The sequence below is a fragment of the Papaver somniferum genome, chromosome 5 (genome assembly GCF_003573695.1).
Source record: "Papaver somniferum cultivar HN1 chromosome 5, ASM357369v1, whole genome shotgun sequence".
NCBI lineage: Eukaryota > Viridiplantae > Streptophyta > Magnoliopsida > Ranunculales > Papaveraceae > Papaver > Papaver somniferum.
Window position 1 is genome coordinate 54,757,783 of NC_039362.1, and position 21,024 is coordinate 54,778,806.

At 37.8% G+C, this 21,024-nt stretch overlaps 1 protein-coding gene across 1 annotated transcript; it reads left to right on the forward strand.

Annotated features, from left to right (window-relative positions):
- Positions 1 to 819: 819 nt before the first annotated feature.
- LOC113279059 lies at positions 820 to 1,371 on the forward strand. The gene has a single exon (XM_026527772.1). It carries the CDS (start codon positions 820 to 822, stop codon positions 1,369 to 1,371), a length of 552 nt encoding a protein of 183 aa, XP_026383557.1.
- The last annotated feature ends 19,653 nt before the right edge of the window (positions 1,372 to 21,024 follow it).

Here is a 21,024-nt window from a genome sequence, read left to right on the forward strand (position 1 = left end):
AGAAAAAAGAAGAAGCTAAAACGACCCTTAGAAATAATTGACGACTCTGATTATTCATTGACGATTCGCAAAGTAAAATGGACAATTAGATTGCTTTCTACTGACGACCCTTACACTTTTGTTGACAAAGAAGTTGTATATGAAGGGTACTGAGTCGTTAATTTCATAAATTGGACGTCAACATAGGATCGTTAGCACATTATTAATTAATTGACGACCCTTTCATTTTTTCAAACAGAGAGATGGTTTGACATAAACACAGAGTCGTTAAGAAAAAAACTTCTTAACCAACGACTCATAAATTGGTAGGGTCGTTTTCACCTCTACCCTAATGGTTAACGATTTTTCATAAATTCCACATGCAGATCAAAAATCGTTAAGCAACAAAACTTCGATGTTAACGACCTTTTTTCTGAAACTGCAATTATAAATCGGATGAAAAAAGTTTCCCCACAGTCGTTAATGGAGAAAATGGGGACGATAGGGAGAGGGAGGGGAGGAGAAGAAGAAGAGTTTTGGGTTGGAATGAAAATTGGGGGCCTATCTTAAGTGTTAATAGGATTTTAGGGTTAGTTTTTAGAGAAGGGTAAAATGGTATTTTCACCATCATTTTGGAAGCCCCCTAACTTTTCTGGTGTGGATATAAATTTGGTGAGGCCCCCAATTATTTTCCAGGGCCCCAATTAATCTTTCCTATTTAAATACCCTTCATTTCTCATTCTCGTTCTTCCTCCATATCCATACACACACCCTTCTCGTTCTTCCCCTTCCTCTCTGTAAACTCCATACCTTCTTCTGAATCTTTCTTTCCATCCTTCAATGGAATCAACAACCAAAAATTCCAACAACAAGAGAAACAAAGACGACTCGTTTGAATTATTGGAGTCGTCCCTGGAGACGAAACGAATCAGAGAAAACCTTCTCATCCTTGACGATGACGAATCTGACAAGTCTATTACTCAGGATCTTGATTCTGTCATGAAGAGTTTTGAAGAGGAAATTTCTCTTCCTCCTCCGGAAGATATGAATAATTTTGTAGTAGGTGGTGATGTTGATGAACAACCTGATTTAGGTTTTTTATTGGAAGCTTCTGATGATGAATTAGGTCTTCCACCGTGTAATTTCTCATCGTCTTCTACATCTACTGCCAGTACTGAAGAAGATGTTGAATCGAATTTCGGTAACAGTACTACTATCAGTGAGGGATTAGATCAAATCTGGAGTTTTGATGATGATCAATTCCCAAATTATCAGGATTTTGGAATTGATGATGAGAATTTACAACAACAGAATAATAATATTATCAACAGTGATTTAGTAGGAGGAGATTTTGGCGACGGTTTATGTTGGGATATATATTTAAAAACATAGGTTTGTAATATTGTACCAAACTTACAGACATAGTGTGGTGGTATTATTTTGGGCTCCCACACTATAGACTTGGGTCCAAGTCTCACCCCACACATTTGACTAGGTATATTATATATATCTATAGGGGGAAAATATGCGTAGCCCAATTTTGGAATTTTTTTATGTTAGGAGCCCACCATTAAGATACCTTATATTAGAAACCCAAAATTAGCTTTAGAACTACCAATTTTACTATAATAACCTTTTACTATAATAATTATCTTATTTTTATATTAGTAATTATCCAATTTTAGTCTACCGTGAAAAAGTCAAAAACCAAGAATTTAGGAAAATCCCAAATACTTAGCAAATTTTCATTTTATTAATTATTCTTCGGTTATCTCCCTAAAATATCCCGTTTCCTAATTTATTTTTCTTATCCTCTTTCTTTCCCACCCATGTGAAAATCGCAGTTATCCCCACTTATGACTTTCAGTTTTCACCGTTACTAACAATTGCAGTTTTGAAAAATCGATTTTTTCAATAAAACTCAAACGAAAATCTCAATTTTCCGTAACTGTGATAATTTCAGTTTTCACAATTACTAACAATTGCAATTTTCACATCTTACTGAAAAGTTTATTTATCGCAATTTGGTGATAACAAAAATTTCCCCTTGTTAAATTTAGTTGTATTGTATTTTCAGAAATCACAAAGAGAACACTTCTCTAATTTATTGATAATCACAATTTTCACTGGTTGGATCAGCAATATTTTGTGAAAATTAAAATTATCACCAGCTCTCTGTCAAGGTAAATTAAAAAACAAAAATAGAGATCATATGGCGCTACATGGAGCAAACACTTGAATACTTTGTAAGGAATTCTTCATTGTGGACCAGAAATAATGATAATGAAAAAATCAGTGGAGAATCTTTGTTAAATCTTGGATCAAATGTGTCTCATTCGTTAGGATGTTGACAAGAAGTCCGAGAACACCATTAGACTAAAGAGATCTCGTACACCCACTGACCAATAAGTTGTTATAGGGTCGTTCTCTCATAAATTACCACAAACTCCGGTATTCCCACCACATACATAAAAGGAGAAAAGAACCTAGAAACCACTAATTAACCAAAATATCTAGACAAGATTTACATTGTTGACAAAGGATCTGACTCGAGGCAACAAATATTCGTTAAATACAACTTTCTCTTTTCTCTTGTGATCAAACCCAAACCCTTTATTATCGATAAAAATTGTACTTGCGGCAGACAACTTATTAACGATGATCCGATACACATTACTGTATTTACAGTGATGAGAGGAGAAAAGAGAGAGAAAAGATTAACTAGGATGGACATACAATAATGGTAACAAATTGACCTAAATTAATGAGCGATCTTAAAAGTTTAAGAATAGAGAAATATAAGGAGAAAAAGTTACGTCCAGAAAAAACGCCCCAAAAATAACGTCCCGATAATAGCGTCATTGACCAATCTACCGATTCTATATGGATTTTTCTTCTTTTCTTTTTGATAATACGGGTTGGATAAAGGTCAATTTGGTCCCATTAAAAATATGAAAATATAAATTCAATTTAAGACTATTAGTCTTAACCGTTGATCTTCTCTTTTGGGATACATATATAAGCCATTTTAATGATGGGTTTCTAGAAGAGAGAGGATTCAAAAGTGGGTTCCTCAGAAATTTCCACTATATCTATATTACTTAATAAAATCCGGGAGAGCGGGGCCTTGGGGTCTTGGGAGGTATGGTGATTCAGAAACTGATTTTTTGCAGGTTTTAACTCATGATTTCCAAAACGGTTTTCTACTTAATATTCTCTAATTAACTCTATTAATTTTTGGTAATTATATTGTTACCGTTTTATGATTGTTATGGAGGATTTTCAGTGAGCACTAATTACGAAATTTATTTTCATTAAAAGCCGTATTGATTTCTTTTTGAGATATAAAAGAAGAGTTTCTGGAGAAGATGAGACATTTGTTTTCATCTATTTTTTGAGTTATGAGCAAGTGAAGAAAGAGTAGTTGTTGATTCGATTTCTCATAGTGCAGAGAAATCGAACAAGAGAGTATCAGCTGTTTTATCCATAGGGTTTTTGACAAGTTTTGACTGCTAGCACAATCAAGAGGCAGAGTCGCGAAACACCTTAAAGATAGCGACCTAGTCCGCGACTCAACTGTTTGAGATTTATTTTTGTGAATTTTCTATATTGTTTCTAACAATTTTAAGGTGTTTGGTTTTGCTGTCGAGGTTGAAAAGAAGCACGTTGATGATACCAACAAGCCATTCAAATTTGAAGGGTTGCATTTCAGAAGATGGAAGTTGAAGATGTTCTTTTATCTCAAACACATGAAGCTGCATATGATTGTATCGAGTGTTCATCCTGGAACCCTGGAACCTGCTGCTGATAAGACTGCTGATGATGGTGCTGCTGCTAGTGATCCACCTCCTACCGGTGGTGCCAAAGACGTTGTTTCTCAAACTCCTGAGGAGAAACAGAAGGCCATTGACAAATGGGTCGATGATGACTTTGATTGCAAAAACTACATTCTTAACGCATTATTTGATGATTTATATGAGTACTATTCAACTTTTGAAACTGCTAAAGATGTGTGGGATGCATTACAGAAAAAATATGACACCGAGGAAGATGGCTCAAAGAAGTATGATGTGAGCCGGTATTTGAGATACCAAATGGTGGATGATAGGTCACTTGTTGCACAGGCTCATGAACTTCAAAAAATTTACCACGAAATTATGACCGAAGGTATGAAAACTGATGAACAATTTCAAGTTTCTATAATGATTGACAAGTTACCACCTAGCTGGAAAGATTTTCGTAATACTTTGCGTCACAAGATTAAAGAATTTTCTCTTTAAAGTTTGATTGTTAAGCTCAGGGTTGAGGAAGAAGCTCGGAAACAAGATAAGAAGGAAGAGATTCTCATTGTTTCTAACAATAAGACTCATCCTGGTTTGAAACCTAAGAAGAAGGACCTGGAACCTAACCCGAACCAAAAGAAAGGAGGAAGGCCTAATCAAAACAAGAACCAACACCCATCAAGAAATGGACAGAATTCCTATTCTGAGTTTCTTTGTTATACCTGTAATAAACCAAACCACATGGCTAGGAATTGCAGGTTTAACAAGGAAAACAATAACGCACAAGCTAATGTTGTGGGTGACGTTATAATTTCCATGGTCTCTGATCCAGATTTCTACATGGTTGGTGGATCTGATGGGTGGTGGATAAACTGTGGTGCTTCGCGTCATTGTTGTTTTGATAGGTCCATGTTTAAGACTTATGCTGAAACCAAGGATAAGAAAGTGTTGTTGGGAGACTCTCACAGCACTATGGTGAAAGGTTCTGGTACGGTAGAGTTGAAGTTTACTTCTGGGAAGACACTCATGCTGAAAGATGTCCTTCACACTCCAGAATTGAGAAAGAACCTTGTTTCCGGCTATCTTCTCAACAAGGCTGGGTTGTATCAAATTATTGGGTCTGATATTTACACTATAACTAAGAATAAGAGTTTTATAGGAAAAGGTTATGCTACTGATGGAATGTTTAAGCTTAATGTTGATGCTATGAATAAAATTGAATCTTCTGCTTATATAGTTTGCAATTTTAATGTTTGGCATGGTAGGCTTTGTCATGTGGGTAAAAAGTTAGTAAATAACATGAGCAAGTTAGCTGTCCTCCCTGAATTTTCTGAAAATGAATTTGAAAAATGTGAATACTGCAGTCAAGCAAAAATAACCAAAACTTCACATAAATCTGTTGTAAGAGAATCCAAACCACTAGACTTAATACATTCTGATTTGTGTGAATATGAAGGTATCCTAACTAGAAATGGAAAAAGGTATATCATGACGTTCATTGATGACTGTTCTAATTATACTTATGTTTATTTGTTGAGCCATAAAAATGAAGCTATTGAAAAGTTTAAGATCTTTATTGCTGAAATTGAAAATCAATTTGGTAGAAAAATTAAGAGGTTTCATAGTGATAGAGGCACTGTTTCTGCTCCCTTTACTGAAATTTATCAAAATAATGGCATAATACATGAAAGAACTGCTCCATATAATCCTCAAATGAATGGGAAGGCTGAAAGAAAGAATCGTACTCTTACTGAATTGATTGTTGCTTGTTTGCTTAGTTCTGGTGCTGCTTCTCATTGGTGGGGTGAATGTTTGTTTACTGTTTGCCATGTTTTGAATCGCATTCCCAATAATAAAACCAAAATATCTCCTTATGAAATCTGGAGAGGTAGAAAACCTAATGTGTCTTATTTTAGAGTTTGGGGTTGTTTAGCTTTTGTTAGAAAACCTGATCCTAAAAGACATAAGTTAGAAAGTAGAGCTTATGAATGTGTTTTTATTGGTCATGCTCAAAACAGTAAAGCTTATAGGTTCTTTGATATTAATAATAAGGTTATTATTGAATCTATTGATGTTGATTTATTTGAAGAGAGATTTCCTTTTAAATCTAGAAATAGTGGGGGTTCAATACCAAGTACTTTACCTAGTTCTGATTCTGAACCAAGATTAGAAGAACCTGGAAGTGAAGAAACTAGGATCACTGAATTTGAACCTAGATGCAGTAAAAGAGCTAGGACTGAGACAAAAGATAAAAATACCGACTTTGAATTTTACGCTATAGAGGAAGAACCTTCTAATTTACAAGAGGCGTTTAGTTCTGCAGAGTCTAGTTTCTGGCAAGAAGCTGTAGATAATGAATGGGATTCTCACATGTCTAATGGAACTTGGCATATAGTAGATTTACCTCCTGGTTGTAAGCCTATAAGTTGTAAATGGGTTTTGAAAAGGAAACTCAAACCTGATGGAACAGTAGATAAGCACAAGGCTAGACTGGTTGCTAAAGGATTTAGGCAACGAAAGAGCATAGACTTTTTTGATACTTATTCTCCTGTTACTAGATTAACATCTATTCGTGTTGATTGTTGTTTCTGCTGCTCATAATCTTGTTATTCACCAAATGGATGTTAAAACTGCTTTTTTGAATGGTGAACTAGAAGATGAAATTTACATGGATCAACCTGAAGGTTTCGTAATTCCTGGACAAGAACACAAAGTATGTAAGCTAGAAAAATCTCTTTATGGTTTGAAACAAGCTCCTAAACAATGGCATGAGAAATTTGATAATTTAATGATTTCAAATAACTTCAGAATAAATGAGGGTGACAAATGCATCTACTATAAATCTGAGAATGATGTGTGTGTGATTGTTTGCTTGTACGTGGATGATTTGCTGATATTTGGTTCCAATTTATCTGTTGTTAATGAAACTAAAAGCATGCTTAGTTCGAATTTTGACATGAAAGATTTGGGTGAAGCTAGTGTAATCTTGGGAATCAAAATAACTAGAACCGATAGTGGTATTTCTTTAGATCAATCTCACTACATCGAAAAAATTCTGAGGAAGTATGAATATTTTGATTGTAAACCTGTTTGTACTCCTTTTGGTCCTAATGTGAAATTGTTTAAGAATACTGGAGAAAGTGTTAGACAATCTGAATATGCTAGTATAAATGGAAGTCTGCGTTATGCAACTGATTGTACTAGACCAGACATTGCGTATACAGTGTGAGTTTTGTGCAGGTTTACCAGTAATCCTAGTTTGGAACACTGGGATGCTATTGAGAGGGTTATGATGTATCTGAAAAGAACCACAAACCTAGGATTACACTATCAGAAGTATCCCGCAGTCCTTGAAGGATTTAGCGATGCTAACTGGAACACTCTTTCAGATGATTCCAAGGCCACCAGTGGATATGTTTTTACTATTGTTGGGGGCGCTGTATCTTGGAGATCAAAGAAACAGACAATTATAGCCCAATCTACGATGGAGGCTGAATTGATGGCATTAGCAGCAGCTAGTGAAGAGGCAGGATGGCTGAAGAGTCTGTTATCAGACATTCCAGTACGGGAAAAACCGATACCAGCTACTTTGATCCACTGCGATAGTACCGCGACTATCGGAGTAGTAGAGAATTGTTATAATAACAATAATAATGGACAAATACGTCGAAAGCACGACACAGTTAGAGAATTTCTCACAACTGGTGTTGTTAGAGTAGATCATGTAAGGTCTGAAGGAAATATAGCTGATACATTAACGAAAGGATTAGCAAGAGAAAAGGTATGGAATATCTCTAAAAGTATGGGACTTTTGCCCGTGAGAAGTTGAGTCATTTGTAATGGATACCCAACCTAGAAATAGGTTCAAAGGGACTAGACGAAGTTAAAAATGATATGATAGAGTCATGCATTCCCATAGCATGATATCCTGAAGTGGGAAACAGGCTGAGTGTTTAAACTCTTAATGATGTCTATATCTCTTAAGTTAGAGTGGGATACACAGGAGTATTCTTGATAGACTCACCTATACGGATGTGAAGGTGTGGCCGCCTTCTATGAGAACTTGGGCACTTCTCTAGACCGTTCGTTAAAAAAAAGGGATAAGCACATAGCCTTAATGTGCGAACTTAAGGACTTTACTCTAGATATAGTTGTGTGTGTTGAATAATCTAGTATTAGTTAGAGTTCAAGACGCGAGTCATTCTAGTTACCTGATACTTAGAAAGTTTAACACTATGTAGAGGTTCAAGTTGAAAGGCACCTTTGCTTATGCACAACTGTATATCACTTGCTCAATGTTTTGAAATATAAATGGGGGATTGTTGGGATATATATTTAAAAACATAGTTTTGTAATATTGTACCAAACTTAGAGACATAGTGTGGTGGTATTATTTTGGGCTCCCATACTATAGAATTTGGTTCAAGTCTCACCCCACACATTTGACTAGGTATATTATATATATATATCTATATTACTTAATAAAATCCGGGAGAGCGGGGCCTTGGGTGTCTGGTGATTCAGAAACTGATTTTTTGCAGGTTTTAACTCTTGATTTCCAAAACGGTTTTCTACTTAATATTCTCTAATTAACTATATTAATTTTTGGTAATTATATTGTTACCGTTTTATGACTGTTATGGAGGATTTTCAGTGAGCACTAATTACGAAATTTATTTTCATTAAAAACCGTACTGATTTCTTTTTGAGATATAAAAGAACAGTTTCTGGAGAAGATGAGACATATTGTTTTTCATCTATTTTTTGAGTTCTGAGCAAGTGAAGAAAGAGTAGTTGTTGGTTCAATTTCTCATAGTGCAGAGAAATCGAACATGAGAGTATAAGCTGTTTTATCCCATAGGGTTTTCGACAAGTTTTGATTGCTAGCACAATCAAGAGGCAGAGTCGCGAAACACCTTAAAGATAGCGACCTAGTCCGCGACTTAGCTGTTTGAGATTTATTTTTGTGAATTTTCTATTTTGTTTCTAACAATTTTAAGGTGTTTGGTTTTGCTATGGAGGTTGAAAGGAAGCGCGTTGATGATACCAATAAGCCACTCAAATTTGAAGGGCTGCATTTCAGAAGATGGAAGCTGAAGATGTTCTTTTATCTCAAACTCATGAAGCTGCATATGATTGTGTCGAGTGTTCATCCTGGAACCCTGGAACCTGCTGCTGATAAGACTGCTGATGTTGCTACTGATGCTGATGATGGTGTTGCTGCTACTGATCCACCTCCTACCGGTGGTACCAAAGACGTTGTTTCTCAAACTCCTGAGGAGAAACAGAAGGCCATTGACAAATGGGTCGATGATGACTTTGATTGCAAAAACTACATTCTTAACGCATTATCTGATGATTTATATGAGTATTATTCAACTTTTGAAACTTCTAAAGATGTGTGGGATGCATTACAGAAAAAATATGACACCGAGGAAGCTGGCTCAAAGAAGTATGATGTGAGCCGGTATTTGAGATACCAAATGATGGATGAAAGGTCAGTTGTTTCACAGGCTCATGAACTTCAAAAAGTTTACCACGAAATTATGAAAGAAGGTATGAAAACTGATGAACAATTTCAAGTTTCTATAATGATTGACAAGTTATCACCTAGCTGGAAAGATTTTCGTAATACTTTTCGTCACAAGACTAAAGAATTTTCTCTTTAAAGTTTGATTGTTAAGCTCAGGGTTGAGGAAGAAGCTCGGAAACAAGATAAGAAGGAAGAGATTCTCATTGTTTCTAACAATAAGACTCATCCTGGTTTGAAACCTAAGAAGAAGGACCTGAAACCTAACCCGAACCAAAAGAAAGGATGAAGGCCTAATCAAAACAAGAAGCAACACCCATCTAGAAATGGACAGAATTCCCATTCTGAGTTTCTTTGTTATACCCGTAATAAACCAAACCACATGGCTAGGAATTGCAGGTTTAACAAGGAAAATAATAACGCACAATCTAATGTTGTGGGTGACGTTATAATTGCCATGGTCTCTTATCCAGAGTTCTACATGGTTGGTGGATCTGATGGGTGGTGGATAGACAGTGGTGCTTCACGTCATTATTGCTTTGATAGGTCCATGTTTAAGACTTATGCTGAAACCAAGGATAATAAAGTGTTGTTGGGAGAATCTCACAGCACTATAGTGAAAGGTTCTGGTACGGTAGAGTTGAAGTTTACTTCTGGGAAGACACTCATGCTAAAAGATGTCCTTCACACTCCAGAAATGAGAAAGAACCTTGTTTCCGGCTATCTTCAAAACAAGGCTGGGTTGTATCAAACTATTGGGTCTGATATTTACACTGTTACTAAGAATATGAGTTTTGTAGGAAAAGGTTATGCTACTGATGGAATGTTTAAGCTTAATGTTGATGTTATGAATAAAATTGAATCTTCTGCTTATATGGTTTGCAATTTTAATGTTTGGCATGGTAGGCTTTGTAATGTCGGTAAAAAGTTAGTAAATAACATGAGCAAGTTAGCTGTTGTAGATGGGGAAAAACGATTTCATGGTTTTTAAGGAATTGAGGAGACGACCGTACGGAGGAGACTCCTCGAACCGAGCGAAATGTTAAACCTCACACAGATGCACTGCTGCAAAGGGGGTGCTTTAGATTCGAGAGATCAATCTGTAGTACTCCGGCCTAAATCAAGACAATGACCGTTCCAGAGTAAATTGGGTCACAAGAGAGGATGGGTTGATATGTAGGAGGGAAGCTGGGAAATGTGTGGAATCAATGGTAATCAATGATTGTGGGTGTATGAATTTTGAATATGATAAGCTCTGAATGATTGAAATTGCTCAATTGAGAGTAGTTGCTCAATTGATGAGTTGATGATCTCGTGTTGTCGATGAGACGTGAGATTGATGATACTGTTGATGCTGATTAGATAATGATTCAGAGACTTATTTATATTGCTTGAATTTTAGACACCATGACCCCATGAAGTGTGATAGTTGATGTAATCAAGGAGTGGGGAAGTGGAGATCGTGTTTGAAACCAGTTGCTCAACGTGTGGAGACTTGGTCGATTTTCCACCCACTACCTCGTGAATTCCTTCAACTGATTGCACGACTTGCTCACATTCCATTGTGTGTTTGAACACAAGTGCCGTAGACCGCCAGACCAAAACCCTAAGTGAAATCCCCCCAAAGTGACACGATTGACGTCTCGTGGTATGTTAGTCATTTGATGACTTCGTGGTTTGATGGGACGATGAGTCCATGTAGTTGCTAAGTTGAACATGATGTTCCGAAACTCATGAATTGAACATGTCATGAGACAGATGTATAGTTCTTACGATGAAGTGAGCAAGTATTGCTCATTCGATGGATCGTTGAATATTGATTGTTGAACCAATATGCCTTGGTTTGAGCAAATATTTATCATCTGAGCAAGTGTTGCTCATGTGATGAATTGTTGAATATTTGATCATCTGAGCATGTGTTGCTCATCTGATGGATTATTGGCAGCGTATCAAAAATATTAATTAGAACACTGGTCGTTGAACCGAGCATAATTAATAAAATTAATGACGATGAGACCGTCGTAAAATTATTAAGGTTGGAATCTGGAATGATGATCCTTGGATTCAGAAACCCTAATTTGATCAATTGATGATCAATTCATGGTTCGTCAGACTTTTAACCATGGGACGAAGAAGGGAGCGACTACATGGGACCGTGGATCAACCATGTAGTGTCCATATGCTCACGTGAGCAAATACAAAGAACTCCTGAAGAGTTGACGATTTGTTGGTGAAAGAATGATCAAATGTTGGTTTAATCATTTATTCGAAAATGCTCGTCTGAGCCTCAGGTGAAAAAACCTAATTAATTATGAAGAGGTGAGGGACCAACCAAGGAGTCATGAAACTGGACCTGGGTGGTCACAGGATCGAACGACGATTACTTCATGAAAATCCAAAGTTTTAGAAGAGTTTTGGACCTAATACGTGCAATTGTGCAAATTAGGTCAAAACTGTGAAAATTGATGGGACCGGCTTCTGTAAGCCAAAGAGCCAATTTTGGTCGATCAAGATAACATGCTTGTGTCCCCAAGACGTTCGTGTCTCAATTCTGAGAATTTTGATATTTTCTGACCTGCAGTTGAGCGTCATTCGAGAAAATATGCCAAAATTAGGGTTTCGCTGAAACTGAGGAAAACACCATGAGATGATGGAAAATAATTATAAAATAAAGGAATGAGGAGGCATGGGACCGTGAAACCAAGGTATGGTCGGCCAGTCGTGACCACGGTCCCGTGGTGCCTTTCCCTTAATTTTATAATATTTTTCATGATTTTATGAAAATATCATGGATTTAAAGAGTTTTGATGAATTTAGGGAGTTTCCCTGAAGTGAAGGAGTTTTCATGAGTTCAAGGAAGCAAAAATATTAAAATAATAAAAACAAGGGCGTGTGGGGCCGTGGGAGGCATGGCCGGCCGGCTAGGGCCCGGTCCCACAAGTTTTCATAATTTTATATATTTTTTAATATATTTTTCATGATTTGAGGGAAATTTTCCTAATTTGAGAGAAATACCATGAAATCAAGGAATTTGATAAATTCAAGGAAGATAAAATAAATAATAATAAAATAAAGGGGCGTGTGGGACCGGCTAGGGCCCGGTCCCACAAGTTTTTCATAATTTTTGCAAAATACCATGAAATCAAGGAGTTTTTTTCATGAAATCAGAGAAATAATAATAATAATAATAATAAAATAATGAAGAACCATAAGGTGTGGGGACGGCTGGGACCAAGGCATGGCTGGTTGGCCAATGGTCACTCCCCACACTATTTTTCCTTAATTTTATATTATCTTCATAGGTTTATGAAAACACCATGAAGTCGAGGAGTTTCCTCGAGACGAAGGAGATTTGTTCAAATGAAAGGATTTTCATCAGATGAAGGAAAATAATAAAAATATGATAAAATATAAAACTGGCGTGGGATTGGTCATGGCACGGTCGGCCAGTCAATGAGTCCAATCACTTGGCGCCCTGGTCAATATTTTGATTATTTATTATTTTCTTCCTATTTTGCAATAGGTTAATCGTTTCGTCGTATTTTGAAATACTCGTTCGTGCGGTGACTGTTAGTGCATTGTCGTTGAATACACTTTCACCATATAAGTCGGGGCTTACTTAGAGGTAGCTCAGACGCCCTGTTGTTGATTATTTATTACTAATTATGGAATTCAGTGGAGAATAATTCACAAAACTGAGTAATAATATGTTTATTATTAATTCATAGGATCAGCTGAGGATTCGACTACGAATTCAGAATAATAAAGTGAGCATTACCATTCCATGGGATCGTAGATTCGATCATAGAATCAGAGTAATTAAGATTTATCTATTACCATTTATGAGACCAATTTTGGATTTGATCATGAAATCGGAGTAATGAGATAATATAGTTATTGTTATTCTATGAGATCAAGCCGTGGATTCGATCATAGAATCAGAACAATTGTTTATTGCCATTCCATGGGACCAGTCGTGGATTCGACCATGGAATAGGAGAAATTGTTATTGCCATTCCATGGGACCAGTCGTGGGTTCGACCATGGAATAGGAGCAATAATAGATTATTCTGGGAATTCAGTAGTGAATGTCACGGCAGAATTAACCTTAATTAGGAATAATTAACTTTGTGGCTCTATACTAGAAGAGCAAGCTTTCTAGGAGCATTAATTATCCCGATATGAGCTTGTCGGTAAGTCATATCCTTTATATAGTCAGGGTAAACTCGTTGTTTGTTCCCAAAGACGTTATCGCTCTATACTAGCATAGCAAGCTGTCTAGGAGCCGTCCATCTCGTGATACTATATAGAAATAATCATTGAAAGTGTTCAGTATTCATGAGATATGTCGTTGTCCGGCCGTGAGACTACATATCTACATGTACTCTGAGAGAAAGTACTCTCCGTTGAGAATTCATGAGAGACTCGTGCCTCGATACTCACGTCTGATTGCTGGATCTGAGGCTCGTATAATCACGAGTTTACGATTTTAGCCCTTGTTGAAAACCCACCATCTACATTAAGTCCCCTGCTTACTGAGGAAAGCCATGTTCCTCAGTCAGCATTAAATGGTGATTTTCCGGCCATAAATTATACAAGTAATTGAACTTAGTCGTAAGTTAGGACATTACCGAATTTCGAGAATATGAGCAAACCATGACTTGATGAAGGCTTCAGTGCCATGATTAGAGCATCATTTGATGAGCATAAATTGGTTTGGACGATGGAACCTTGGTCGTTTAGGATTTGCGGGCCGGGCCCAATAAGGAAATCCTTGGAAAATTAGGTTTTGAAAATAAAAAATTGCATAAAAGGAATTAATCCTCTTTTTTTTTTAATTTTATCACGTCTAGCTCTCCATCACCTCTACTCCTTCATGCCAACAGCTTGAAGTTCCGCCGCCACCTGGTCGTCGCCGTTGCCGCCGGTCGACTTCCGACCGACCAAGTGCGTGCGTTTTTTTTTAATTGTTTGCTGATGTTGTGACCTTCATGAGTTGTTCATGTTTTGATCATGATGAAACCATATACATGTGTGTATATATTGGTATGAGTTTTATGAAAACCCTCGTCTTTGAAAACGTATGTTCGTTCGATCGTTAGTTTTGAAAACTAACTATAATCCCTGATTTATGAGAGATTTTTTTTTTAATATATGAACTTAGGTCCAGTGATAAAACTTAGTGTATGAGCTTTCATGTGTACCACGGTTTTATCATAAAAGGAGTAAATTTTCACGAAATCGAAATAATCCTTCGTTTTAAAGGCAAATTACGACGACTCGAAGGGAAATTCATATGATGAACTTGTGTCCAGTGATAAAAATTTTCTTATGAGCTTTCAGGTAAATACAAAACTTTATCATATGTATGATATGTGAGCTTTCACAGTATTTTGAAATAAACCTTCGTTTTAAAGACAAATAACGACGATACGAAGGAAAAATAGTTTTTTTTATATGCAGCTGTGACATATATTGTGCAAAATATGATGGTATATTTTATTTGCATGAGTTTGTTTTCATTAGATAAAAATCCTTGAGAATTTATATATGCAAGTTGCATTAATTGCTGTTTTGAAAAAATCAAAACGTGTGTTTTGAGGAACCTTCGAAGATAGACAATATATTTATGATGAAATATTTTATTGTTATAAACTTCATAGGTCAGTTGTGTGAATGTTCACATAATGAAAATTGTGTTCTCGATTTCATGAAAATCGGTCTCGGAAATTAGATAAAATTTCGTTCGTTTTTGCAGTTTTCGAAGAGACGAACGATTTTGAGGTGTTAACTCTAGCATTACTATCACTATTTTTAGTGGGAGTATAAAAGGTAAGAGTTAAGAGTTACCATTTTTGCTTGTATTTCCTTGATTTATATCTGGACAGCATACTGAAGTAGAATTTTCAGCTACTCGGCAAAGATGACCAATTCCCAAGCTGACGACGCCTCGAGGGAAGAGATGTGCGTTGATGATGGTATCTCCAGAGATGAGACATGCATGGATGAAACTTCCGTTGGGGGAGACGAAGACGAAATCCCTGGGATTAAGAATGTCCCGAACATAGATGATGCATTCTTTGAAAAAGATATTTCGGGAGCTGAGCAACATTTGAAATCCCCAGTGTATCGTCTTTTGATAAATCCCAGAACTGTTACTCAGAAGAAATTGGTGACTCCTAAGACAGTGATTCGATTTTGTCATGAACGAGGGATCTTCACCTCATCAATCATAGAGTTTAAGCTTTCTCGACGACCTTTAGAGAAATTTTCCGGCTGGGCGAGGCATATGTTGGGTTTTCCTCATGTAAGGACTATGCTCGACTAGGCGCAGGTGACGAGAGCTATTCAAGCTTCTGGAGAGTTGTTCATTTATCATGACGCAAGTGGTATTGTGGCTCTGTTTGCTCGTTGGTGCATTCCCACTCACACTTTCATATGTAGATGGGGAGAGTTTACCATTACCTTGGAAGACGTGGCGGCTCTGATGCATTTCCCAATCCCGGGAAATCTTCCTGGGGATCTTTCAGATGAGGAGACCGCCGTTTCTCATGTCTTGACAGCTGTAATGGAGAAAGCGAATAAGGCAGGTAGTAAAGGATGCTATGCTTCCTGGTTGACACACTGGTGGCCCAAAGACGAGGTTTCTGATAAACCCATCGACGGTATGTTCCCCATTGCTACTTTCTTATGTTTATGGTTGTCCAGAGACGTTTTTGAAGACAGTGGAAACTTGTTGAAGCCTTTTGTGATTCCCTTTGCTATTAAGATGGCTCAAGGTGATCAACTTCCGATAGGTAGTTTATTCTTAGGCTCCTTGTATTACAACCTGGACTCCTTGATTATAGACTCCAGTGTGTCGAACGGCTCTATGAAGATTGAGTGTTATGCCAACACGATGTTTCTTCAAGCTTTGATGTGGGAGCACTTTAAGAATTATGCACCTACTCCACGTAATGTTCTGCAAGGACCGAATACTGATGCGCGCCATACTTTCCCTGAGAAAGATAATGCTAGGATCATGCGTTGGTTCACAAAGCAGCCCCGTTCTAAAATACTCTTTATTGATGTGTTGGATGAAGAATCTGAGTTCAATTTTCGCCCGTGGGTGTCAGTCCATGATTATGTTTCTCATTCGATGACTTTCAATACTGGAGAAAGCACGAGTTTGACGTCTGGTGCGCATCTGAGTGATGGAGAAAGATCTTTCATGTTGAGTTGCACCCTTGGTCTTATGCTATCAGCCATGTTTGGAGAGCTTTCAGTGGAGGAGTATAATATTGATAGAGCAGCTCGAAAAATGGGTATGGATCAGTGTGTTCCAACCATACGGAGAAGGAAGCCATCAGTTGAGCAACTCATGACTCATTTGGATCATACTCACGTGGAAGGGAGTAGCTACTGGTTTCCTGGTTCTGATAGATTCGCCTATGTAACCCCAGGTTATGTAGAATTCTTGGATCAGCAACTCGGGCATTTGCGTGGATTTGTAAGATTTCCCAGACCTCCATTCAAGGATCTTCCTTCGGCTGAGATGATTTCCAGTTGATCAAGATTGAAGTATCTTTCTGGTGATAAACGAAAGTCGTCTCCAGGATGCTCTCAGGTATTTTTCTTCATATAATCTTCACGAAATTATAAGAACTGTATTCTGATTATATTACTGGATTTCACCACAGGACGGTCGTAATATACGACCTCGAATCGGTGTAGATTTCTCAGAGACTGAGGCGGTTATTCATGGCGGAGAAGGCAGACATAAAGGTTATAAGCTGTTACCTAATACCGTAAAGTCCCCAGTTGGTGCTTTGGTAAGTTTCCAATATTTTCCTCCTCTTTCTCGCCCATATTATTAGGATCTTGAAACCGATAACGTTATTCCGTTGCATGATTTTGCTCCATCAAGTATTGATGGTCTTCGGTTCTCCGCCTTTGAGCAAGCAATTCCTGACTTGAGCGATGAAGGAGAAGCTGTAAGTATCTCTTCACATGTTCGATTATGATACTTTATTGATGAAATGCTAATTGTTTGAGAATATGTCCAGGAGGATGTCGTTATGGAGATGGAAAGTCCTGCCACTCGACCGTCTCTTGAGGATAGAGACACAGGCAGTGCTAAGGATTTGAAGCTGAATGGAAGTAATGATCCTCCCATCGTTGACACGGACAATCCCAACTCCTTGAATGCTTTGGATACCCCTCAAGTAAGCATATACTCTGTACCTTCTTCATGGAAGCATAAAATTGCTGATTTTTGAATGAATGAATGTGAATTCATGTGCGTATATGAAAACTTAGTCAAATTTCGTCGTCAGAAAATTCGGAACCCAACTTTTTAGTAAAAATGTCGTAGAATCTTCGTCCGGAATCGGATTTTGATGATCTGCATGTGCAAATTCAAGCCCGGAAAATTTCCAAGCTTTAACATGGAATATTTTTAAGTTTTGAGCACGTTCAGAGCCTGAAAAAGGCGAAATAGTAAACTTCCAGGAGACTTCCAGAACTTTTTCAGATTGTGCATCACTTGATAGTTTGGCCACATCTACTTGCTCGTTCATCGGATTGTCATGAAATTTTGACATGTAGTAGAGGACATCCATACGAAGAGAATGGTATATATCCCATCCTCAAATTCCTTGTAGATTGCTCCCAGTTCGTCTCTTAGTACAGAGCAGAGTTCAGTTTCTTCAGACGGACTCATCGTAAAACGTGTTTTTATGACTTTTATGTTATTTGATCGTGCCTTGAATGTATTATGATGAACCTTGATGATGTTTCCTTGCTGGTATACTGTGTTTCATAATCTCCTTTCGATTCGTGACTCTAACCTCATGTAATCTTCGTATTAGGTGCTAAATACCGAAGTTGAGGATACTGGAGCCAACGATGATAACTCTAACCATTCTGGAGTTATTGATGAAGAGACAACCATCCCTGCACTTCAAGTCCATGAGAAGGTCGCTACTGATGTTATGGAAACCCAGATGGTCGTTGCCTCAGTGATAGAAGAAACCGAGACAGCAGCGGAGAATACCGAAGGAATTATTGCTTTGGTTGTGGAAGCCGCTCCAGTGACTGAGAACCGTATAATAGCGTATGAATATCCAACTGCAGGAGTTGCTTTTGATCCTCCATTTGACACTTCACTCCCATATCATGAACTGATCGGTGGATTCAATGTTCCCATTGGATATGCACGCTTGTACGAGACAATATGGAAGAAGTTTGGCCACATGATCGTTGACAGGAATCCTGGGCGTGCTTATGCTTTAACCATGCAAGTAGGCGTTATCTTGAGTGTCGTGAGTGATATGCATGCCAGACCTAGGAATATTGTGACTCCAGATATACTCTTTGATTGGGAGTTTAACTTGGAGAATTCAGAGAGACTTGGCCTCAACGTGAAATGGCTTCGCAAGCAAATAAACGTTATCAAAGATTCATGTGAGAAGAATATAGCCTTTCCCAATGATGTTGTGAAGGAGAAGGAGGACAAGATTTCCAAGCTGACCGAGGAGTTGAACAAGGAGAGGGCGGCTTTGCAAATCTTGAAGGATGTTGATGAGCGAAAGCCTTTTCTTGCTGATTTCCTTTGATTATCTCTTGAACTTCTGAGAGATGTGAGGTTTATACTTGGGTTTTGATATTTAGATGGTTTTGGATTGACTGATGGTTAAGGATTTTCTTGTAGATTTGATAGAGATTTTCTTTTACGAAATATGAACTGAATTTTGATAAACTGCTGAATTCAAATACTAATTGCAAGTATTGCAAACATTTTGGAGGAATTGAAATACAAATGAAAGAAAATCCTAAATGTTAAATCCAAACACCATGAATGCTTTGAACACCCAATACCTAAAATGTCCAACAATTTCAGATAAACGCCTTGAGCCAATTTTCGTGAATTACTGGCAGGGTTCTGTCATCTGTGTTGATCAATTTGTAGTATCCTCCGGCCACGGACTTAGCGACCATGAACGGTCCTTCCCAATTGGAGTTCCTTGTAGAATGAAGACCGCGCTGAACTGCTTTGAGAACCAGGTCTCCTTCATGAAACTTGTTAGGCTTGGTCGATCGTGCCCTGAATATCTTCCGCTGATTCATAATTCCCTGTTTGATGGAATTCCACGATTGTGGCACATATAGACACTCGCGCGGAAGAGAGTATCCAACATAGTGTTGATCATGCTTAGCCAGATCTTCAACAATAAACCTCTCGATGGAGTGACCGATTTGAAGAAGTTCTGAACCCAACCATTGGGTGTAATATTGCTGCGGTGAAGTTACCCACTTGTAGCTTTTGATGACTGCTAAATTGTTCATGGGGAGAAGTCTCTGGACCATAGTAGCATATATGAATATTGGTAATATTGGAGCATGAGGAGTAATAAGACTTGCCTGAGCTCTAAACCTTCTGAAAAAGGTGTGCGGATTATCTCCAAGTTCCTGCGTAAGTCCCATTAGAGTTTTTACTTCTTCCAGATGCTCAAACGGTGGTGCGTCCTCTGCTTCGTCTTCTGACTCGGAATCCTTTTCGATGACAAGGTGTGTTGAAGGCATCTTTATCCTTCCAGCATGAATCCAAGTTCTTCCAAGGACCATGTCGTATCCAGGGTCTTCCTGGATTATGAAAAACTTGGCCTCAGTGCAGATCAATCTTTCCGTAACTTTGAGAGTTGTAGATGGTGGATTTTCAACAAGGTCTAAAATCGGGAAATCATAATTATACGAAGCTCTGATCCAGCAATCAGACGTGAGTATCGAGACACGGGTCTCTCATCGAATTCTCAACGGGGAGTACTTTCTCTCAGAGTACATGTAGATATGTAGTCTCACGACTGGACAACGACATATCTCATGAATACTGAATACTTTCAGTGATTATTTCTATATAGTATCACGAGATGGACTGCTCCTAGACAGCTTGCTCTGCTAGTATAGAGCGATAACGTCTTCAGGAACAAACAACGAGTTTACCCTGACTATATAAAGGATATGACTTACCGACAAGCTCATATCGGGATAATTAATGCTCCTAGACAGCTTGCTCTGCTAGTATAGAGCCACAAAGTTAATTATTCCTAATTACAATTGCTCATATTCCATGGTCGAATCCACGACTGGTCCCATGGAATGACAATAACAGTTGCTCCTATTCCATGGTCGAATCTGCGACTGGTCCCACGAATGGCAATAAACAATTGTTCTGATTCTATGCTTGAATCCACGACTTGATCTCATAGAATAGCAATAACTATATTATCTCATTACTCCGATTTCATGATTGAATCCAGAACTGGTCTCATAAATGGTAATAGATAAATCTTAATTACTCTGATTCTATGGTCGAATCTACGATCCCATGGAATGGTAATGCTCACTTTATTATTCTGAATTCGTAGTCGAATCCTCAACAGATCCCATGAATTAATAATAAACATCTTATTACCCAGTTTTGTGAATTATTCTCCACTGAATTCCACAATTATTAATAAATAATCAACAACCGGGCGTCTGAGCTACCTCTAAGTAAGCCCCAATTCAAATGGTGAAGGTGTATTCAACGACGATACACTAACAGTCACCGCACGAACGAGTATTTCAAAAATACAACGAAACGATGAACCTATGCAAAATAGAGAAGAAAATAATAAATAATTAAAAATATTGACCAGGGTGCTGGGAGCACGGACACACGACCGACCGACCGTGTCGTGGTCAATCCCACGC